Raw genomic sequence first — 25,504 nt, forward strand, 5'->3', positions numbered from 1 at the left:
CTAGGGGAGCTGTTTTGGGGGACACTCTGCTGAGGTGCTCAGTGCTTTAGTGTAAGATGAATCTGTAGGTTTGGATTTCACCATTTCATAGTTCTATGACCTTGAATATGTTACTTAACCTCTTTAAGCTATATTATGTATAAAATAAATGTATGTATAAAATAAACTTATAACACATTCTTGACACATTCTAAGTCCTCAAAGGTGTTAGTAGATTATAATAATTTCTTTTCTATTTTATGATGTCTCTTCACCAGGAAAACAAAACTGCTCACTTGCAGGCACACTGGAAACTGGGCTGGATGAGCAGAAGTAGGGAGAAGCAAAGAGGGTATCCACTGTCACTTGGTAACTTCTGATATTAATTCCTTGTGTAAAGAGCTTACCAGATTTGTGTTTGGAAAGGAACCTGTATTTTGGGGAAGAAAATCTTAATAAGTACTTGGAGAGAACTGTGACATCTCTAGGAATTTGGTGGGGTCGGAATTGTTCTTGAGAAGGTGGAACCAGCTAAGGAAATTCTTTATTGCTTCATAAGGTGGGACCCATGATGGTGGGGGGGAGAGGTGGGAAATAGAGAGGGAGAGCTATAAGGAGAGAGAAGACAATTAGACATTTGGGCTCAGATGATTCCCTTCCCCATCAAAACCACTTCAAAATGAGTGGAATAGTCCAACTGGATTACAAAACATTTGATAGCATCATTTTTGATAATTAGTTCTCTGTCCAAACAGATGCAGTGGTTAATTCAGTGATACTGGGGCCAAAAGCAAAGAGGACTCAGATGTTGAAAGACAATGGGAGTTGATAGAAATCTTGGACTATTTGGACATTTCCTGGGCATGGGAATTAAATGGTTCAAAGAAATTTCATCTAAAATAGAAAGGCAGAAAAAAAATCTGATCTGACAAAAAGTTATAATTCATTGAACAAATATTGGGTACTTAAAATGTACAGGCAAGTGGCTAGGACAATGGGATAAAAATAATGAAAAGACATGCTCAACAAAGAAAGAACAAGGCAGGCAAGTCTATCCAGTGAGTTATCATGGCCATAGTAAGCTCAGGATAGGACAAAAGCAAGAAGACAGAAGCCAACCTATACTAATCAAAGATAACTTTCCTTCATATATCTATCTGTGCAAAAATGGGCATTTCTTGTTAGGATTTCAACCCCTGCCAAGTGAGCTGGGAGAGAGGTGGTTGCATCAATGACTTTAGGGATAGGACATATTCAGAGGTACTGATTCTATGGAAGTGCCTTTGGGGACTGTCAGCAATAGATGTAGAGAAGAGAAGCCTTTGGAGATTGGCTTGGCTGTGGTGGTGCCCATTATCATATCACTAGGGGATATTAAGTGGGAAGCCACCTGGTCTGTGCCTATGGTAGTTATTGAAATGGTATTTCAATTTTTTAACCAGAAAGACTGTATTGTACATAACAGCATTGGAGTCTGATTTTAATGCATTGTTTCATCAGTCGATGCACATGGGATGGTATTTTCTCTCATGGAGGAGTAAACATAGTAACTAAGAGGACAACTCTAGGGCTGGACTACTTGGGTACAACCAAAGAAGATTTCTCAGCTATAGAAAACTCAGGCAAGTTACTTCACCCCTTTGTGTCTTGATTTCCCTATCTAGAAATGGCATGTATCCCACAGGACTATGGGAGGAGCCAATAGGTTAATAAAAGTGAAGAGTCTGAAACAGTGCCTAGATCACAGTGAATATTCATTAAACTTTATCTTAAAGAATAATTATTACATAATCTCTTCCAGGATGGGGAAAGATTTTAACTGCCTCAGATACTTGGGTATATGTTATAAATTCATTTCCTTCATTTTATGAAGTCTTTAATTTTATTTTAACATAGTATTTTTCTTTTTAATGACAGACCCATTATATTTACGGGTATCTATTTTCAAACTAGTCATCCACTGTGGACCGTTGGCCTCTTGTTTTAGAAGTTTTGGTGACTTCTTGAAACTCTACCATTTCTCTTTCACCCTCCTGTCTGGGTGTTAGGGTTTGGAAGTGAGATATCCCCCCAAGGTCACATGCGAGACAATACAAGAAGGTTCAGAGAAGATTGGGTTGTGAGAGTCTTAATCCATCAGTGAATTAATCCCTTGATAGGGATTAACTGAGAGGTAATTGAAATGGAGGTGGGCTTTGCGGGTGTCTTTGGGGTATACATTTGTATCTGGCAAGTGGAGTCTCTTTCGTTCTGCTTTCTGATCAATATGTGAGCTGCTTCCCTCTTCCACCATGATGTCCTGCCTTACCTCGAATCCTGAGGAATGGAGCCTGTCGTCTATGGGTTGAGACCTCGGAAACTGTGAGCCCCTAAATAAACCTTTCCTCCCCTACAGTTGTTCTGGTTGGGTCCTTTGGTCATAGCAGCGAAAAAGCTGACTAAAACCCTGGGTTACAACCTCGCCCACCCACACCTCTTCTTCTGGATGACCAGTGCACAGGCACTGGTTTCTGGACTAGGATACTAGTTCCAAGCCTTATTTTCTGCCTAACCTTCAGCAAGTTACTTAACCCTTTTTGGAACTGATTTCTCATCCCTAGAACTGAGGTATTACTATTAATCCTATTGAATTACTGCGAGGATTAAAAAGGATATCAGTGCCACAAAATATTCTGCACAGGGCCTGCCACTTAGCACAGGCTCTCTCTCTTCCTCTACCAGTCACTGTAACGATGATCAAATCAGGAAGCTCTGGTCCTTACCCCCCTCTTTATCTACAGAGGTTCAATCAGCTGAAGTTGGAGCTGGCAGCTACCCTAGCAGGTTGCTTAGCAACGCCAGTGAATTGCAACAGCCCTGAAAACAGTTTGCATCCACAAGGTCTCAATGCAGTCTAACATAAGCATTAACTAAAGCTGAAGGGACAGCAAATTGCCAGAGCATTTCACCAACCCCTTTGCAATTATGATTCATTTTCCAAAAATGATATGAGATCCAATTAGAGAATGGGGGTGGGGACAGTTCATGGGGAAAAAAAAATACCAAACAGCTTGTCCTTGGACCAATCACCAATAGGGGGACCAGTTTACAACTAATTTGCTATCCCGTAAGTAATTTGGGCACTCAAATGATAAGAAGTTAAGAAGAGATGCTTGGGATTCTATAAACAAATGTTTCATTTAAAGTATCACAGAGAGATATTGGGCGTCCACCCAAAGCCATGGGGAATAACTTACTCATCTTCATAGCTGTGGTATTGGAGATGGAAGAACAGTGCTTTGGCCACCTGTAAATTAGCTCAGCTGACCCCAGGGAGGTTACTTAACCTCTTATTTTCCTTTCAGGAAAGTTTTTTAGCTTTCTTCACACACCAGAAATCTCTGGTGCAGTTATCGACACTATTTTCATAGAAAAATAGTTGGCTTCTGCTATAATGTCCTCCTGAGATGCTTGCAGCAGTGTCCCACACAACAGGTGGCACACTGTAGGTGTCAACAGATTGCCGACATGCTGGTGAGGTATCTGGCCGTTAGGGAAACCTGATTTCATCTAGTGTACACTTTCTCTTTTCTTTTCTTTTTTTTTTAAACACGTGAGGAAACTAGGCCCTGAGAGGGAAAATGTAATTTCGAAGGCTGTTGAATTACGGGCAGAACTGGTGTAAGAGCTCAGGGGTTCCAACCCTAGCAAAGGGACCAGCACTTATTCTGCAAGGTTAATCTTTAGGAAAATGACAAATGTATTCAGAAACAATGCAAATATGATCCTGAAAAAATATTATTAACTCAATAATTTAGAAAAAAAATTTCTGTAAATGTAATTTTCAGAAAATATTTACCCAAAGAGAAAATATTAAAAAAATAGAGTTGACATTTGGCATCTGGGCAAAATACAAAACAATAAAATAACAGCAACAAACATTTCTCCTCCCAATCCTTCACATTGTTTGCCTTAAAAATGTTCAGGTCTTCTTACCTACTAGGTAAGAATGGAAGTCCAGATACCTCAGCCTGGCACTTGAGGCCCTTCCTATCTGGAACTCATTTCCTTCCTGGCGTTGCCTCCCATTATCACCTTTACCTGTAGCCTAGGTAGATACTCTGCCCCACTTACCTGGTCCTGGATGCCTACTGGACTTTCCCACCTGTCTACCTTTGCTTTTGTGGCTCCCTTTGCCTGAAATGCATGTCCTCCTCTTGAAGGCCAAACTAAGGACTCCTCCTGCCTTGAAGCATCATAGATCCTCAATCCAAATGTAAACTTTCTCACCTTCAAATCCCCATGAAATTCCATTTCAATTGCTCACAAGGAACTTATTACTATTGATTTGTATCAGTAATGATAAGAATAGTAGCAGCCGCCATTTATGGAGCATTTGTGAAATACTAAGTACCAGTAGGCATTTCAAATATTATCTCATTTAGTTGTAGGAAAGATAATTTAATTCGTATAGTCAGTATTTTATCCGTGAATTACAAGTTTGTGGAGGACAAGGGCACAGGGAAATACTGAGCACCTTGTGAGAAAATTTATGCACACACACAGAATGTCCAGAGAATCAACGTGGCCGCCTTCATTTTCACCTCTACCCATACCACCTTGATTTTTCCATTTTCTAACTTTCTCTCAGGGAATACAGCCAAATGAGGGGTTTATGAGCTCCATTCTGCTACTCAGCAGACCACCCTAGATCTCTTCCACCTGGTCACAGCCAGCCACAGCTGAGTCACGATTCTCTCCCTATGAGGATTTCACTGGAATGCTGAGTTCTGGCCAGCTAACCTCATGTATGGAGTTATCTGCCTGGCTCAGAAGGACATCTGAGATTTTTGTATCAGAGTCAAATACTTTTGAAAAAGAATTCCAGATGGTCAAATAACTAAACATAGAATGAAACTGCTATTTATTGATGTTTTCAAGGGCCCATCAGGGTCCATGGGCAATCAATTCTCTTGAATAAGACCATTTAAACACATAAAAGCATCCCTGTCATTGTTTCTGGCATTAGTTGCTTATTCACAGGCAAATATCCTATCACTCCTGTGAATTCTGTTGGCTGATTTATGATTCTGCTTGTACGAAATCTTGGCATCTCAAGTTAGAGCTTTAGGATAGTATGTAGTACATATTTCTGTCTTTGGCTAGGACTAATCTAGCTAAACAGGTGCTTTGTTATTTCTTCCATTCAGATATTAGGAACAACCCTAGAAGTAGAAATGAGTGGTTCTAGGTCCCCACAAAACCATCAGTCATACTTTGTGCTTCCCAGGACTGCTGGCAAGCAGGGCTTCCAGGTGGTTTAAAAAGAAAAAAGGAGAGATGAAAAACTGAACATATGATGACAATTTTTCACCTTTTTTTTTTTTAGCACAAATCTAATAACTAACTAATTATGCTGAGAAACTACAGTTTCCCAGAAATGGGGAGAACAAAGAAAACTGCAGGATATTCAAGGAAACTCTGCGGCAATCTTTGAATGACAGCAGCACCCTGACAGTTCGCTTGCAGAGGCATGACGCTCTTAGAGTACATACGTAGAATCAGTGTCCTTTTCTTTCTTCCGTATTCCAAAGGCCTTCCTTGTACGTTTTTTCAATCCTGTGGGGAAATAGGAAAGGGTCAAAGAGTTCTATTGCAGCACAAGTAAACTTAGTTTGGAAGTTGCATCAGCTGTTAAACTTGCATGTTCAAAAGCAAGTTTATGTATGTGTTTGTGCATATATACATGACTCATTATTACATTTTCCATAGATGTTTATCAGAACTTGGCACTGTAAATTCGTAGCACTACAAGCAACATAAGGACGTATGGGTATGGAGAGAATTGCAAGCTTTTCTTAGACTACTGTTATTCATCACCTAGATTGAGGCTCTGTCAAAAAACTGAATCACAGATTTAGAATAGCCATTTCCAGGTTGGACATATTCTTGAGACTGAGATCATACTAAGAAATGGCTCATGTGAACTCTACCAAGAGAACTATATTGACCTGACACAACTCTATATTTCCATCTCATTCTTTCCTAGGTCTTCCATTTTTTTTCAAAGCTAGATTGGATTATTAACCATTCTCTGAACATACCTCAACATTAGTACCAGTGTCTCTTCCTTGTGTACAAGATCCTTACCTCTGGTTGAGATTTTAATTCATTCTTTAAGGCCCAAGCCACATGCTACATCTTCTGTGAGGGCCTCTCAATTCTAGTGGTGAAAGACACTGACTATCCTGGGCTCTTCCACTAGAATGTTGTTTATATATGTTATATCAAATGTCACCACTCATTAGTTACTACCTCAGTTTCTGTGATAGACCAAGCCTTTATAGAATAGAGGCCAATGCCTCCTTATTTGTATGTTCCCTTATATCTCACACTGGTACCAGATAATATTTATTGATTATAAGTGTTCCAAGAAGCACCATTCAGGCAGCAGTAGGGTAAAAATTCCCCTTTCTTCTATCCTGACAAACCAAACCCAGTCTTGGGTCTCTGCTCCTATCTAGTCAAGGCTCTGTCTGAGTTTCCTATCTCTTGCACGTTGCCAGCAAACATGTGGCCTGTGTTACTTATGTTAGGGAATGTTTTTCAAATATACTAAATGCCAATGTTGATTTGAAAAGTTGGAGGTAGAAAACTCACTGATGCTTTGGGATTTGTTTGGCACTACCAGGTGGAACAAAGGGAAAAACACTGACAGAATCAGGGATTTGATGACACCTTCTTCCAAAACATGTGAGTCAGCCCAAATCGCTCAGATTATCTGAGTCATTTATTATCTGCCTCTTAGGATATTGCTCAAATATAATCTCCAAAATGTCTCTGTGCAGTCTAATTTTGCATTGTAATAATCATACCATTTAAGATATTTAGGTCTTTAAAATGTCAGTTTTTGTTTTTTTAAAAAAAATCTCCTCCCATATAGAACTATTTTGTATTATTCTTCAAATGATGAGTTTATAGGAAAACTTATTGACATTTAAAACTATCTACCCATAATATTTAGGGATACAGTTTCTCCCCCTTTCATTTAAAATTTTTTTTTTGTTAAAACCTTTTACTTCTCTCTCACCTCCAATGGTTGTGTTTTCTTATAGGGAAAAAAATATCATAGTCACATAAGCATTGTTTTCTTCCTACAATTTTCCTTGGGTTTATACTCTTTTAAATGATTTCTCTATGCTTCCAGTTTAGCCTTGCTTCATAATAAATGCTATATTCACAAATCATGACTGGTGATTTTAAGACCACAAAACTAATGTTTTTATCTTTTGCTTTCAAGTTCTTGATCTCTGGGAGCCCAGTCTATAAGAGATAGCATACCCTACCAAATAGATTAGAAAATACACACAAATTTCAGTAATTATTGTACTAAATTAGTAATAGAATAGGCTATAGTAGTTTTCCACAGATCCTATCCTATTTTGACCACCATATTTGGATCACAAACAACAGGAATTAAAGAACATAATGAGTTATCCATTTTCAAGTAAAAAGCACATTGTATCCGAAGTTAGGAGACATAAAAACCATTCCCAACATCATTTCTAATCACACAGCTTAATACAAATTACATTCTGTTTGTGTTTCAACCTCTTGGCCTATATATACCAAATCAGCCAGTAATGAGATAAAAGAATTTGCATACTTTCATAAAATGCTATGTCAATTTGTAAGGAGATGGATTGTGTTTGTAAAGTAGCACAAACACTGAAAGTCATGTTTCTAATACATAGAATACACCTATACATGAAATATAAGTAGCAATATATCATATATGTGAAATTCCAGAAAAAAATGCAAATCAAGTTGTTTAATAAGAAAAAGCATTGATCAAATTATCCCCCAGGTAGTAGGGGATAGGAAAGGCAGCAGAATACAACAGTCACTAATATGGCATTATGTAAACATTGTGAATGTGTAACTGATGTGATTCTGCAATTTGTATTTGGGGTAAAAATGGAAGTTCATAACTCACTTGAATCAAATGTATGAAAGATGAAAAAAAAAATAAATAAAAGAAAAGAAAAAAAATTATCCCTCAGGAAAGTGAAAGATTTGAGAAGTCTGAAGTATGGAAAAGTATGAAGAAAACCAAAAGATTATAGCAAATGAAGTTATAAAGTATTCGTTGTTCTTATTATAATCATTTTTTTTCAGAAAATTTTAGAAGAAGCAATCACACTGTTAAAAGTGAATGGAGAAGGATGACTATGTCTTTTGAGAGTCTATAAGAAAAAATATTCAAAGAAACTTTTCAAAAAGGAGAAATGATATTTAAGGATACTCTAAAAATAACAAGTTTCAGATACTCTGATAATCTGATAAGCTTAAAAAACACTTTATCCAGTGATTCCCACTTTTGATTCCATAACTACATGAAGACTGTAACATTAATTTCTGCAGTTGAATTGTTTCTAGCATAGATTTTGGTCACCTATTCTTTACTGAGAAGGGGAGGGTAAAAATTAAGTGTTTTTGAAAAATAAAAGGACTTTTCCCTGCCAATATCAAAACAAAGATCCAAAGGGAGAGAACTCTGTTGCACTGATAATGAAGGGCTAGCATGGTTCTGGCTGAGTCCTAAACAGGAGATAACTGAGGAGGTGGCATCCTGTAAGTATAAGGTGAGGACCAGCCACATAGAAGATGCCTAGAAGTGTAGGTGGAGGATCCCACCAAGAAGTCCCTCTTCCTCTCTGTGTCCTGGACTCCTTCCTTTCCATTGTTAGCTGGTAAGATGACATCGAGGAGAGGTCACATGTGGAATGGTTATCTCCCTAACATCTTGGCAGCAATTAGTTTATCACAGAGCCATTTTAAACAGACTGGGCTAGGAAGAGATGAAAGGAAGAGTTAAGGAGAAAGCCTGGTTTTCTAACATTGGGGGTGGGTGGAGGTAGGTGGTGACTGGTGCTGGCTGTGTCTTTGATTGTTGGGGGGCAGCCTTTTGAAGACGCTGTTTCTGCCTGTTCTGCTTACTCATTTCACAGCCTGGCTTACACATTGCTTTGTCTAATTGCTGATGTTAAACACCCATGTAAACTACCTTTAAGATCCTTAAGAAAGCGCCACTTTGGGGGAATCACATTTCTGGATCACTTCTCCTCTGCTTCCCACTCCTCCCCACACTGTGCTTCTGAGCCGAGCTAGACAAGGCAAGGACTAGGAACAAAGCCAGCTCCTCAGTGACCTAGAGCTCTGGAGGAAGAGGAGCAGCTTTGGGAAGAGGCAGTAAGGTTGGAGTTTAGGGTCAGTACAGAGACACGGTTAATAGGGAATCTAATGCATCTCATGCATGTCTCCCCATGTAATACTCCCCCAAAACAGAAGTAGGAAGACAGCAGAGAAGGATGAAAAATGTATGGCTGTCTTTGGCATTCAAAGATCTGGGTTCAAGTCTGAATTTGACTACGTGAGAACTCTCATTTGCAGCAACATAGAGAATCTAAGTACTGTGCTACTTTGCAAACACAACCCATCTCCTTGCTGGACATGAGATTTGGAGAAGCAGTGTCAGTTTGTCTCTCTGTAATCACTAGGAGTGAGGGGAAGGCAGCTCCTGTTTATGGAGTACTCTGTGTCAAGCACTGGGCATAATAGGCTAATTCTTTCAACAACCCTGGAAGGTAACTGACTCCCTATTTAGGGATTATGAAACAGACTCAAAGTGAGTATGTTCTTCTTCTGAAATCATTAAAGAAACATAAGAGACCAAGATTTTGAGACAAAGTCTGTTTGCTTCCCAAGTCAACCAACTTCTCGCAGAGTGATCCTGATGACTATTGCAGTACCCAGAGTTGTGCCCAGTTCAACAGGCACATCACCCAATTCTTGCTTGTTTAACTATTTTATTTTTAAAAGTCAGTCAGTATTTGTATAATTGTTAAAAAAAATGAGTTGTCCTGATTTTTGCAATCTGCATTCCATTGAGATTCAGTTGTTTTGGCATCCATTTTTTTAAAATTTTTTAAAAATTTTTTTTAAAATTTTTTTTATTTGTTGTTCAAAACATTACAAAGCTCTTGACATATCATATTTCATACATTAGATTCAAGTGGGTTATGAACTCCCATTTTTATCCCAAATACAGATTGCAGAATCACATCGGTTTTGGCATCCATTTTTGTATTTTGGAAGTATGAGGGAAGGAGAAGGAGCCTCAAACTGCACAAGATGGACCTGTCTGAATGCATGGGCATTAGGCCTGCAAGCAGAGGCTCAGGGGGAGGGGCATAGTGTGAGCTCATTACATTTTTAGGTGGAGAATGTGCACAATGGTACATTGAAAAACTGAGTTCAGCCCAAAACACATCATAAAAATGAATAGGGACAATTTATTGAGTATATTTCAGGAAATTTGCCAGAAACTTCCTTATCTTGGCCTAACACAATGTTACAAGGTGGGAGCTATTATCATATAGATTGTATAGCATGGGGCATGAGAAATAGCTGGCGCCAGGTCACACAGGCAGTAACTGGCAGACAACATTCCGAAACCCTGTCTGACTCCGGAGTCCAGATTCCTCATGCCTTTAGAGTATCTTATTATCACAATTCATTTTGCCTTCTTATTAAAAACAACCCCTTCCCATGTGATTTTTTTTTGTTAATGAAAAGGTTTTTTGTTTTTTGTTTTGTTTTTGTCAAATTAGGTTGCACATTTATTAAACACAAGAACTGTACTTTGCATGTTCAAACCTCTGTATGCTTCCTGGTGAACATAAGGTAAACTAATAAATGTTTGCTAAATAGATTATTTCTATAATAAATGTAAGTTTTCAACTTGAGTCTTCATCCAGTTAGAGGGTTACTTAAAGGTGAATCACATGTAATGGAATTACTTATTTTCTGCATAAATTCAGGCCAAACATTTAGTCTTAGTAATGAAAAACAGGCAAATTTAATTGCCCTGGGCATAATGCCGCATATTGACAGCAACTCCAGACTGGCAAGGTCTATTCATTATGATGGTCACTGTATTTCTGTCAGGAAGGATTAAGGTTCTTTGCATATCAGTGTTTCCTCTAAGTTTTAAATATAGTTACTGTAATCTAATTCATAAGACGTTCTTATAGAAAGACCTAAGGCCAGTTAGATGGAGGCCAGACCCTTCCATGACATTTTATGATACTTATAACTTCAAGTGCCTCTTCTACTGCTGAAGACATGGGATGCTTAATAAAAGCAAGTGCTAGGAAATATGCTTAGTGTCTCTCAGTACCCAGGTCATGGGAGTCACTCAATGTTTATTGTCTATGCTACATATTTATAATTTTAACCAAAACAAATTGTTCAAAGTTGGTGGTATGTGCTCTTTGGTTTGAATGCTTTACCTTGATGTTTAGGTGACTCAAAGGAAATCCGGATGATCTTTGTGCTTAGGAAGCTGTGCTTGTTTACAAGACAGCACCCAGTCTCTCTGAGCTGAGTATTTTGGGGTAAATTTTTATTTTTTCTCTCCAAATATTTTTATGGGTGCATTATAGTTGTTCATAATACTGGTATTTGCTGTTACATATTCACATATGCACATAATATAACAATTAATTTGGCCAATATCCCTCCCCAGCACTTCCAGGTGGGGAAATTGTAATGGTATGCTCTAATATCAATAGATCACAAATGAGTCAGATATGGATGGCACCTTGAGGTTCAACAATCTATGAAAATTCATATGAGACAACAGAGATTTCTAAAAGGCAACTGAAAACTCCAATAGACTAAATATGCATTTTTTCAAAAAGAAATGTTTGACCTTTGATAGGGAAGAAAATATTCAAGAAGATGCCATGGAATATATTTGATACAAAAGGATTTGATGTTTGCTATGCCAATATTAATGTAATGGTGGAACTGAGTGAAATCGCTAAGAATTTTAAGCAGGTAAACTAAGCTGTATATACACTACCAAGATCCATGGAAAACATACTCAGCTGTATGGAAAGTGTGAGCTTTGAGCTTCGAGATGTGGGTTCCACTCTCGTCTCTATTACCTCCAGGAGCAAAGCAAGCTGCTTAACCTCCCAACCTCAGTTTCCTCATCTACTGATCAAAAAAGTTCATGTAAGTTTTAAATGAATATTAAGAGCCCTGCATAACACCTGCAATACATAGGGTATCACTTCATGAAGATTTCTCTTGCATTTCTTGAAGTGTTTACAGTTACAGAACAAGGAGAAATCAACTATTTTAACTGATTAAGAGAAACTAAATGCCCGATTTCAACACATATAGCTTCTATAGGTCTATTCCTTTGGAAATAAAAACACATCAAAATGTAAAGATAATTCAGTTTTCAAAATCACAAGCTTTTCTTGGCTACCACAGTCATAACAAAACAAAACAAAACAAAACTTAGCCTCAAGAAATGTAATTAACATTTATCATAAAAGATAAGTGGGAAATCATATTCCACTACATATAATGTATCAAAGTGCATTCTACTGTCATGTATAACTAATTAAAACAAAATAAAATATAGATAAGTGGGGATTCAAAGACTCACAGCAAGCAACATAACTCTCTGGAGCTACAGGAAAAAATAGCATTGGTGATCATCTCTTTGTGTGAGTCTGTTACAAACTAATGGATCAGGTGATCCTCCCAGGAGGTCTGAAGGCAAGCCAGAGCTCCTTCTTTTTGAGCTAGAGGTTCAGTATAAAGAATTTGGAACTTCCTGCTTCTGGCCTAGTAGGGAGACATAGGCTCTCCTTAAAGAATAACTCTTTAGATAGTTAATACGACCTATTCCATTAGAACCTTGAGCTGTCAAATGGTCTCCCTCTTCTCTTCCTCTCCTTTGTTCTCCTTGTTCACAGCTTCTCTGTCTCTGTCCATCTTCCCAGCCTGACACTGACATGTAGACAGTACTGAATTAATGGTCTGCTCTGATAGGCTCTGTTTTTCAGGTAGGAACGAAAGAATTCAATTGAGTTGTAATTCATCATACCTCATTTAGAAAAAAAACAAAAAAACATTTTCAACAGGAAAATAAATCCAGAAGAAAACCAACTGAGCAATAACAGAAGTGTTTTTCATATGCCCTGGCCTTTTTATCTTTTATCAAGGAAGGAGCAAGTTCTTTGTTAAAAATGTATAAACCATTACTACACATGCTATGTGATGCTTTGCATTGTACTTTCCAGAGGTCAATTAAATGAGAAACTTGGAACATAACCTTTATATATTCCTTTGGTTTATTCTAACCTACTACATAGTAGAGGCAAGAGACATGCAAAGGGAAAGAAGATTTACAAGGCTTGCCTCATTCAACCTACCACCGGCTCTCAGCCAAGTTTATTTAGGATCTGTGAAGCCTACTTCCAAAAAGGAACGAGAATGGTTTAAAAAGTTAAAAACACATTAGCATGGAGTTATTAATACTTTTAAAAAGATCAGCTATCAGATAAATGCACACAGAAATAAAAGGTTTAAAAGGAACTAAATGTACCGTTGAGCCCTAAATTCTTTTGAAAGGACTTAAGGCCTCTGGGATACATGTGGATTGATTCTGTTTGCAAGATTTATAATAACAATCATCCATTGTCCTCCATTCACCCATCCTTTGTCTATAAATCCCAATAGGTAACAAAGTCTACTGTCATAAATTTTATGCAGCTGAGTAACACATAAATCCATCCAGTTGCATTGAAAACCTGCTCTTCCTTAGTCTTTTATCAAGTTAATTCTCCTGGATAATAAACCTTTGAAGCCATGCAGATTTATTAAGCCAGTCCCTCAGCATCTTCTTGGGCTAAATGGTCATATTATTATTCTCTTTCTTTGCTTCCATTTTTAACATTTAAATTCATGTGCTGATCTGCACTGATCCTCTGATTCTAGGTCGACGTATTTACTTGGCAAGCTCAGAGTGGCGACTTTTCCCATCACTGGTCAGTGTTCTCTTCACCAATATTCCAGTTGGGGTGGGGATACAAAGCCAGCATTTCACTCAATGTTGAGAGTCCTGAAATTTCTGGAGTATTGTGGATCACTATCAGAAGATTTCTTCATCTTGTCATTCAGAAATTGAAAAAAAAGAGACTTGTTGAACATCTATCATGTGCCAGAGACTCTTCTAGGCTGGAGATACAGCACCTACTGTCACCCTTGACTTGTGTGAGAGAGTTCAGTTCCTGATACCTGCGAGCACTCCTTCCATTAGATAGCTGTCACCGACTTTTGTTTTTCCTTATCTACTCATCAAGGGACACATACATAGATTGTGTGGTGTTTGAGGTGAAGAGTGACATGAGATGAGGTTGTCAAGACCCAGCAATGCAAGTCTTAATTGTCAAGTTAAGGACTTAGATTTTAAATAAGTAGCAGTCTTAGGAAGCCCTGGAGTGGGAGAAGTGGCACCTTTTCCCCCTGCCATTGATGTCTATTACCAAGTACTAAGTACCAAAAAACTCCAAGGCAATTGCAATAGCAATTAATTACATAATTGTGACTATGATAAGCTACATAAAGAACTAGCATGTTTTCTAGTTCACCCAAAGACAAAATGACATCAAATGTAATTTTAGTACTAAAGGTACTGTTATGTAATTGTTTGAAAACTAGCGTTTGAGTTATTATCTATAGTTGAGTATGAAACACAAACTTTCTCTAATTAAAATACTTAATTTACCAGAGCAACTGAATACTGGACCACTTCTCAGCTCTTAAGTTTTCCACTTGTGATAGTATGTAAATATGCCTATTTTGACAATCTTAATTAAGAGTTAGATTAATTTTGATCCTTTTGTTTAATCCCCCATAACTCCAGAAATCAAACCTCTCAGAATTATTATATTTGCATTCAGACATGAAAACAGGTTCTAGCTTTGATGCTAATGAGCTGTGTAACATTGAAAAAAAACACTTAATATTTCAAGGACTCAGCTTATATAACTGTAAAATACCTGCTTCAGGTGATTGTGGTATTAAATGAGAAAAAAAGTATTTGTATATATAAAGTGCTACATGAGTAAAAATCAATACTATCATTTATTTGTAAAATTAATTACCATTTTAATTAAGGGTTATAAATGGTAAAATATATAAAAGTAAAGTATCCTATCTAGTTCCAATAATAAGGTCTTCCTCTTTCCCTATTATTATGAAAAGGGTAAGAAATTCCATTTCCCCTCATAAACTAGAAATGTTTTTTTTTTTTCTGTTTCTTCTGTTAGGCAATGTTAAGATTCTGTACAGTCTTGATTATTTTTCAACAATCTATCAAAATGATTCTACACAGTGTTTATCTGGGACAGCATGATCTAGAACTGTATTCATCACCTGCCTCCAAAGCAAGTCCTTTGCCAGGTTCTCTCTCCAAGTAAAATCCATAAAATGGATCTTATCTCAGAGGTTGGCAATGAAGACCACATTTGCCTTGCATGCAGCAAGCTTAGCAACCTAAATGGCTCATTGCAATCCATATTTTCTAGAAATGGAATCTGGGCCTAAGATAAGTTCTTAAAATTTCCAAAATTAAAATACACACATCTTTACTATGATTTACTGAATTAACTTCCCCCCTTAAAAGTGATAGTTGAAGTTGTTCAACAACTATATGAAAAAATGTTCAACATCTTTAGAAATTAGAGAAACACAAAAATCAAAACTACTTGAAGATTTCATCTCACCCCAGTCAGAATGGCAATTATCAAAAGAACACCAAAAACAATAAATGTTGGCGATGATGTGTGGGGAAAAGATACACTCTTACATTGCTGGAGGGAATGCAAGCTGGTGCATTCCCAATGCACCATTATGGAAAGCAGTATGGAGATTCCTCAGAAAACTTGGAATGGAACCACCATTTGACTTAGCTATCCCACTTCTTGGTTTATATCCAAAGCACTTAAAATCAGCATATTACCACTGATGCAGCCACATCAATGTTTATAGCAATTCAACTCAAATAGCTAAGCTATGGAACCAATCTAGGTGCCCTTCAACAGATGAACAGATTTAAAAAAAAATATATGCATGCACACATACACAATGGAATTTTACTCAGCCTTAAAGAAGAATGAAATTATGGCATTTGCCAGTAAATGAATGGAGTTGGAGAATATCATGCTAAGCAAAATAAGCCAATCCCAAAGAAACAAAGTCTGAATGTTTTCTCTGATATGTGGATACTAATTCATAATGGGGGTGGGGAGCTAGGGAAGAATAGAGTTACTTTAGATAAGATGGAGAGGAGTGAAGGAAGAGGAGGGGGTATGGTGGTAAGAAGGATAGTAGATTGAAACAAGCATCATTATTACTATATATAATAATGATGCTTGACCAATGTGATTCTACAACATGTACAATCAGAAAAATGAGAAATTATACTCCATTTATGTATGATATATCAAAGTGCATAAATTTATTCATCTGTCATGTATAACTAATAAGATCAAATATTTTTTTTTAAAGTGATGTTTACGGAAATCTTTAGAAATTTTGAGTCTGAATTTAAACATCCACCCCCTTCCATCAGTTCAGTACACATTACCACATGTGACTAAAGCATGAAAGGACATGTGCGTGTGTGATGTGTCTGAATATGAAAAATACAACTACACTGAGAAAGAGAAGATACAAATGATGTGTCTGTATTCTGTAGTACTCTAGCATACTGAGTAGCTTTGGTTTTTTGAATATAGTTTCCCTTTCTATTCTATGCTCAATATCTCATTACTTTCTAAATGTCTGGAACTGTGTGGCAAACCTTTATTTGGCTGAACGGCATTACCCTGACAATCTGAATCTGAATCACAATTCCACTGACGTTAATACCTTTTTAGTTGAAATTTGGCTCAGCATTTTGATTAAATTTTCTGTTAAGTACTCTAAATAGACTTTTTGACTTATAGTCCCACAGTTTTCAGAAGGACAGTCAAAGGTGACTTAAATAATGATAAAAAATACAACAAAACAGAACAAAATGTCATTAGACATGAGGTCTATAGAGACACCAAGATCCAAATGCTGAACCTGAATTAAGCTAATTACGTGGTCCTTTCAAAAATGTACTTTGAGTCTTCCTGGAACAGTCATGTTTACAAGAGAGGCTGTGTGCTTAATATAAAAGTTTGCTAGCATCCTAGTCAGGCTGGCCCAGATATTTCTCCTCTCAAATTACTTAAAAACCGGAGGTAAAACTAGATTTTCTCTCTCGTTCTCTGTCTCTATGCTTTTGTTTGTAGGGATGGTGACGAACCCAACCCTCATATGTGCCAGGCAAGGACTCTCATCCCCAGTCCTCTAGTCTCTTTTTCCTGAACTGATAACCATCTAAGTACAGTCACTTGTCTCATAGTGATGTTTTGGTCAATGATGGACCACATGCATCACAGTGATCTCATAAGGTTCTAGAGGATCTGAAAAATTTCTACCACTTAGTGATGTCGTAGCTGTCATCATGTCCTAGAGCAACACGTTACTCGAGTAACACTGAGTGACACTGCTGTATCTAGACCCACCATGATAACAGTTGTACAAAAGTAGAGCACACGCAATTTTATGTAGTATGTCACACTGAAAATGATAGTAAACAACCGTTACTGGTTTATGTATTGACTATCCTTGTACTTTTGTCATTATTTTAGAGAGCACTCTTTCCACTCATAAAGAAGTTTGCTGTAAAATAGTGTGTTGTGTTATGCCAGCAGCAGCCTCGTATACACCAAGTTCGCCACGCTTCTTAATGGCATCAAGGAGGTGTATTGCTTGATCAGCAAACACCATGTAGGTTGTATAAGTGCGCTTTAAGATGATCACCAACATATGAAATCACCCAATGAAGTATTTCCCAGAGCATCTTCTCCATCATGAAGCAAGATGTGACTGCACGTTCACATGTCTTGTCCTCTGCCATTTGGTTTACATGGAGCCACCTGAGTGATTTCAGCAGAATTTAATCTGGTCTGAAGTCTCCAGGACACAGAATTCCTTACTCAGGGTGGCCTTTAAGGATGTGATCTACTATATTTCTCCAGATTTATCTGCTACTCTAACTCTTTAAATACTTCACTCTGCAATCAAATGAAAATTCTCTCTAAGTGTGTCTATACCTTTGTGCTCTATTTGGATGACTCTCTTTGGATGACCTTCTTTTCAGTCAATATGGTAGAAACCTGCCTATTGCCAAGTTGACCGGAAATGTCCTGCCATACCTGTAGGAAGTTGGTCTTCAGAAACTATTCTTTATCCTTGGATTTTTCCAAATGTCATTTAAGACTTCATCATAGAATGTAACTGATTTTGCCTCAGAGGACGGTTTACATGTCTTAGACTTGCTTCAGACAGGATCCAGTTCTCATTCATCTTATACCCTATAGGTAAACCTAGTTCAGTGACCTTCACATGACAGATTTAACATTCACTGAACTGAGAGGAGAGTTCCAAGCTTCCAAGTTAAGACTTCTATTACTGGGGAAATAAGCTCCATTAAATACCAGCTAATCTTCACTTTCAAAAGAACACATATTCTAAATATGGCAACACTCTACCCATGCAGCAAATGAAATGAAGTAGTAGGAAAGGAGAAATAAGGTCTGAGTCCATGTACTAACACTTGTGGAGACAAAACAGAAAAAAACCTTCAGATTAATCAGGGCCCTGTCCCTCTTGTTTTAAGGACAGAGATAATTTGCTCTTGTTACCCTTACTAAGAGCTTTTTCCAGACTAGAAGAACCCTCCTAAATTAGAGTGGGTCAAAAGAAAAAGTTAAATAGCAGTAGGAATGGTGACTGCCAGATAGGAAATAACACTACACACCTCAGCAAACCAGAGAGCTTTCTTCTCCAGGCTACCAGCCCAAGGGTAACAACAATGTCCAATAGCTCTGTGAATTACAGCATAGGGTATCCATTGATATGCTGAACAATGACTGACATAAAAAGTATTTTTAAAATTGTTTTAAATAGTCATAAAAATGTTCCTTTTCACCATCAAAAAAACAGGCTAAATTATGTTTGATGACATTTGCTTATAAGAATATAAGAATATATAATGATGCATATGTATATATGTATATATACGTAAATGTATATAATATATAGTTTTCCCTTGGTATTCTTGGAGGATTGATTTCAAAATCCATGGATGCACAAGTCCCTTACATAAAATGGTACAACATTTGTACAGAAATTTCTACATCTTCCTGTGTACTTGAAGTCATCTCTCAATTACTTATAATATGTACTGCAAAGTAAAATGCTATGTAAAGAGTTGTTACACTATTTTTTTGTTTACATTTTTATTATTGTATTATTTTTGTGTTATTTTATGTTTTTATTGTTGTATTGTATTTTTTTTTCAAAATTTTTCCATTCATGGTTGATTGAATCAATAGATATGGTATCTGTGGATATGAAAAGCCAACTGTATATTCACCATATTTTAGAAACATTATTATTTAAAAATGAGATTTTAAAGGGTTATATCTCAGTTTCCCAGAAAATTTAATCCTGTGAAATAAAAGTATCTAGGCTTAAGCTAGCATTTACTGAATGTCCACCATGTACTTTTCAAGCATTATCACCTTAACACACTATGGCCTACTGGGAGGTGGCTATAATCATCTCCACTTTGCAATGAGGAAGACCTCTCCTAAGTTCCACCGTTTGCCAACACAGCATGGATAATGGGGTTTCATTTGGGTTTGTGGAACTCCAAGCCTGTGGTTTGGGCCATTTTCACACTGCCTGCTGGGTGTCTGAGGAGACAGCATGTGGTGTCAACTCCCTCCTCCCCAGACCACACACTTGCTAAACTCAGGAGCTTCCTGGGGAGTCCCCCCAACCCCCCTTGCTTCTTGTTCTCTCTCCCAGCACTTCTGGGAGCATCTGCTCTATCTGGTCTGCGTCCTTTCCCTGTTAGCAATAGTATAGAGAAGGAAGTTTAAGAAGGAAATGAAAAGCAATAGCAGGAACTGTCGGGGACTGGAATGGTCCAACTGAACATTCCTTTGTCTACCAACTGCTAACCTTTCAAGTGGGCCTCACCTCTCAGGAAATTGAAGAGGTCAGAAAGGCATCTCTGTGACAAGGTGTCCCCTGATTGTGGGGCATCCCTTCAGGCCTTCAGGACTCCCCTAGTATAGACTAGAGGGCAAGGGGAAAAGAATGCAGTTTCTTCCTCTGAATTGTCAGTTTTTATTTTCGTGATAGAGGCAGTCACTTTAGTTTCTTCTTTTCAAATACTCCCAGCCACCAATTTCCAGCAAAATCCACTTCACCACTGTGATTGCACCATTGTCACTCAGCTAATACCGGGTTGTGGGTGGGCCATGTCCGAAGCAGCTCTGTTTCACATCTGCTGGAGGGTATTCCAATAGTCAGAGGTTTTATTTGTAAGTAATGCACATGAGTTACCTGGACAATGTAAGAGGAAACTCCAAGCCATGCTCAAAGAAACTGTCATTTGAGAAAAACAGAACTTATTTTTGATATTTGAGGGAATACTAGGGAAAGTTTAAGGTTAGAAGAGTATCATAAAATTAAGTGCTTTTTATCAACTTTTATGAAAGACCTTGGGCAGTCTGTAGGAGTAGCTAAGAAACAAATGTAAAAAGAAAAAACAAAAAAACTTTGGGGGAGGGGCACCAGGAATTGAACCCAGGGGCACTTCACCACTGAGCCACTTTTTTTTTTTTTTTTTTTAAACCCAGTCCTTCTTGCTAAGTTCCTTAGGCCTCATTAAGTTGCTGAGTGTGGCCTTGAACTTGTGATCATCCTGCTTCAGCTTCCAGAGTTGCTGGGATTATAGGTGTGTGCCCCCATGCTTGCAAATGTAGTAAAAACTCTATTATCACGTTGTACTGTTCAAAGAAACTGTATGGCTTGAATTCTGTTTTCATCAAGACACATGTTTTGAGATTTCAGGAAAAACACACTGTTGAAACTGTCTCTTATAGCTGTCACAAATAAGGTCATTCGCTCTGTAGCAGTAGCAGTGATTCTTAAAAACTCTTTTTGGTTACAGACTTCACTGAGAGCCTAATAAAAACCGTGGATCCTCTCCTGATTGAATTCCGGCATGCACATATATCTACCGACCTGTGTGTACTATTCTGGGGAGTTTATATAGGCTACCTGAATGTATTCACGAAGGGCATATTAAGTTCCTTACTCTGTAGGAATGCATTGTTTTGCATGAATGTATAACAGCAGCATATAAGAAATTATCTTAGCAAAGACAACCCAGCTATAACAAGCACTATGACGAGTCTTCATCACTATTAAATGAGTTCTTAACATCTTGGAAGAAATAAGAGCTCAAGTCAGGCTTAGACTACAGTGTTGCTCCCTGGGCCAAAGATGATGGATGCTCTAAATTACACTCCTCAGCCAAGCCCTCTGTCATGTCTCCCTCGTGGAGCCGCCCTATTTTTCCTCTGGCTGGTTTAGTCATCCATCTGATTTTATTACAAACAGCCACAATGATTTTTCTGGACCCGCAGCTTTCAAATCTGAGTAGAAGGAGGTCAGGGGAGAAAAACCTAGTTATTTTCAAAACAAAGAGATTGGCCATTAGCAATGATGATGAAAGAAAATAAAAAGACACAGTTCCTCCTGAGTGCTAATTATAATGCTAGGCCCTCTCACATACAAGTATCTATCTCACCCTTAAATCAATCCTACTGGATGGGCATTAGCCATCCTCTTTGTACATGTAGGCAGCTAGAATCTTGAAGAGACTGTGTGACTCATGCAAAACCCATGGTTGATAAATGGCACTAAGATTTAATATATTTGCGTGTGACTCCAGGAGTAGTATTTTTCCTACTCTATAATGCTTTTAAAAGCATTTATTTAAAAGACAAATCTGAAATCTAACTCTTTGCTTCCTGTATCTTGAAATTATGTCTGAGAGAACTTAAGGCATGTCCAGATAAAAAGACTTGCATGGAGAGAGGAAAAATGTGATCTACCCCTTCTAGAGTACTCAGGTAATTCCAATACTGGGGTCACATGGTCTTGGTTGAGCCACAAAACAATTGAAACCTAACCTGTATGATCGGGCTTCCATCCAGGCTCATCAGACTCGTGTTGCCCTGTTTCTTCAAGACACAGCTAATTGAACCATAGAGGCAATCATGGTGTCAGGCAGCAAGAATAAAACTTCATGTCCTCTTTCTATTCAGCCCTCAGTCACCAAATTAGCCTTCACCTGTATTTCCTTCTGGATCAAAAGTCAAAACCTTTCAGAAGTGTGCTGACAAAGAGTGTCCGCTTGTTTCCGGATATAAAGGGGTCCTGAGTCACTGTTTGTGTTGGAGTCATTGAGGGTTCTGGGAGACACCAGATACCACAGTGGTTTTCTGACATCTAGACTGATCACCTGCCTGCCACGTCCCTTTAGACAGAGTCTGCTGTAATGACTGCGAGCAGTCTCCTTGAAATCAAGGATCCAGGTTGAAAACAAAGCCTCATTACAATTCTTTATGGAAATGCCTTGGAGGTGTCACATCTCTTCGACCTTTGTTGATCTCCCATTTATATATTTTTTATTGGGCAAGGGAACTCAAGTGAGGAAAGCAGCCAGTCTAGAGGTCTAGTGTTTACAGAACTTGCCCATGGGGCTCCAACTGGGGAGCTCCTGCCATGGAGCATTTGTCTGTCAGATAAGGCAGCTTATTAAGTCAAACCAGATGATATCTTCCAGAGTCACACACAGAAGAGCGAATTGGATTGTGTGCATGGAAAGCTAAAAATAATTTGCTGTTTGTTACTAAAACTAAGTAAGGTGAAAGAGACAGGGGACACGGCAGGGAAGTTTGATAAAGATCAGGCTGCGGCGGGGGGGGGGGGGGGTGGACAAATGATGCTATGGAAATGAGCTGGATTTTATTCTGTAGGTTATTAGAAGGCATTTTGTTAGATTTATATGCTTCAAGAAAAAAGGTGGAAGAACCAAGACTAGAAGTAAGGAGACCAGTTTTGAGATTGTTGTAACCATCTAGTCAAGAGATATTATGGAGGTCTTAAAACAGGGCACTGATATAAAAATAGAAAAAGTGGATTAAATAATCATTTAGGATATAAAGTGAGAAATATTTAGTGGATAATTAGATACTGGATTGAGGGAGTGAGGAGAACTCAAAATGACTCAGAGTCAGAAGTAAGGGGCCACATGTTCACCAGGGGGAGCTGTTTCTGATTTTGCAAAACACCAGCTCATCCCAAAGCTGATCCAGTGTAAAAGCTCACATTTTTATATAGTGGAAATAGTTCATGAGATGGATATTCAACACATCATGTATTTCATCCTCTCAACTGTCCCATGAGATAAACAGTATTTTGTGCATTTCATGGATGAGGACACAAGTTCAGGGAAAGTTACCTGGCCTCGGTCAAGGTCACATAACAAAACAGTGTCAGAGTCGGGGCTCAGACTCCAGTTTTCACAGCTGAATCTAGAAAATGACTTTCTCTCTAAGATAAACGACATAAAGCAGTCTGTTCTGACTATTTCATAATTGCCTATGTTTTGACCTAACACTATGCCGTGTTGTTCCTCACTGGAAGAATCTCGTCTGAAATGTCCAGGATGGAAATGTAAGCTGCTTCTTCATTCATCATTTGAGTCTTTCTGCTTCTATATTTTGGTAATTACATGCATAGCATATTCTGCTGCATCGTAAGATCAAGCTCAGAGCTCTGGGAATAAATCCAAAGACTGGGCTTTATGGTCTCAGTAACTGATCAGTAGACAAGTGTCCTCCTTTCCCCAGACACCTCATCTTATTTAGTTTACCTTAGACAATGTTTCCAGAGACAGATCCTGCCTACCTTACCAAATACCCTGAAGGTCAAATAAGATAACACAGATGAAGGGAATTCATAAACTACAAAGTGTTTCCCAGCACATGTTGCTGTGTTGTTATCCTCTGGTCAGTAATGGAATAAAAGGGAGGAGGACCAAAAAACTTGAGTCAATATCCTTCATACTCCTTTCTGATTGTCTATTCCCTGTATCAGCACATTCCAAAGTTCCTTTGAGGTTGACTAGTAGCTGGGAGTTGATTACATCTAGCTTTGAAAGATGAAAAAAAAATACTCTCTAGCAGCTTGTCTTATTCAACTATTGGGAGAAACTGGAAAACAATTGTTCAGACATCTATCAAGTATGATAATTTTAAGCATCTTTAGTATTGATCTATTTTTCTATTTATTTATTTTTCTTATATTCTAGACCTTCCTTTAAATAGCATGCCTCAAAAGATTGTGTTTTCCTACCCTGAAAATTTATATCATGTTTTGAAGAAGGGGCTTTCAATGATAGGTCCAGCATAATGTGATCTGAGTGACTAGTCCTTATTCTATTTTATACAGGGATTTATACTTTAGGTGCCCTAGTAGAAACCATGCAAGTGACTATTCCAAGTACAGCCCCTTAGTTTCAGTTTTTAAAATATCTTCAGTTTTTATAATATCTTGCAACATTGGGAAATAATTACTTGCTTATTTTTAACATGGAAACTTAACTTTTATCCACCAGTAGCTATAGACAGAATGCAAATCAGACAGAAAGTATGGAATTTGATGTACAAATATTATATAGAATGTGACTTTATATATAAATCTTATTATATGTTATATTATTAAATATAAATCTTTACTACATAATCACCATGAGAGAACTGAAGTAAAGTATCTTCAGGGACCTGAAAAGGCTTTGATATCTTCTCCTCACACTGAATATTCTATGTACCTCTATTTTTCCAGTATAAACTCTTTTCAAAGTACATTAACTTAACATCCACAATTCACTTTAGGACAGACTCATTTAGATTTTACCTATTCATAAGACATAAGGTGGACTTTTTAGAGTCTTCATTTTGATATGCATTTGTAAAGGGGGAGAAAAAAAAGAGAGCATACCCAAAGACCTTTGTTTTATGCAGGTATTAACTAGAAGAGTACATCATGTTATTTTATTTCAGAGAGGCCAACATTTCACTTAGGGATTCTTTTTGTCATAGTTCTAAAAATTTACGTGAAACATTTTTCTCTAAGCTCTAAGAAATCCTTGGTGTTACCACAAGCAAAATGCAAGCTTATTAGGAGAAAGAAATCCATCTCTTTACACTTTCAGCAATTATTAATCATTTTCTAGGTGAGCAAGGATAGAGTAAGCTAGCTGGGGGATGATTGTAAGCTACTTTTTGATTTATTTTGTGGTTTTTTGGGTTTGTTAGTTACGCTCAGTCTAAACATTGCAGTTGATTCTGAAACTTCAAAATTCAGAAAACCATTGCTAATTTGCCCAGATTACCCTGCTAATTTACTCTGATTGGAAGGTCTAGAAGACCTTCACTTTGGCACCTAAGACTTTTGGTTATTTTTGCTTGTGAGTGTGTATAAAATGTGTTTTAAAATTTATAGAATTCAATTTATTCCCCTTAACAACCATACCAGGAAGGTGGATTGCATGACTACTCTCTAGAAGAAGATCCCAGGTCATAGGTTTCTAGTCATGGTCACATGGGGATCATGCAGGGAGCTTATAAAATGTCCATATTTCCAAGCTTTG

At 37.7% G+C, this 25,504-nt stretch overlaps 1 protein-coding gene across 12 annotated transcripts in view; it reads right to left on the reverse strand.

Moving 5' to 3' along the window:
- Sgip1 (SH3GL interacting endocytic adaptor 1) overlaps nucleotides 1-25,504 on the reverse strand; it is a 200,215-nt gene that overhangs the window by 104,455 nt on the left and 70,256 nt on the right. For all 12 annotated transcript variants that reach the window (XM_076863755.2, XM_076863754.2, XM_076863751.2 and 9 more), the window contains one exon: nucleotides 5,514-5,577. In XM_076863755.2, the coding sequence (XP_076719870.1) occupies nucleotides 5,514-5,577 (64 nt within the window). The remainder of the gene's footprint in view (nucleotides 1-5,513; nucleotides 5,578-25,504) is intronic.

Source organism: Callospermophilus lateralis, chromosome 7 (genome assembly GCF_048772815.1).
Source record: "Callospermophilus lateralis isolate mCalLat2 chromosome 7, mCalLat2.hap1, whole genome shotgun sequence".
Lineage (NCBI taxonomy): Eukaryota > Metazoa > Chordata > Mammalia > Rodentia > Sciuridae > Callospermophilus > Callospermophilus lateralis.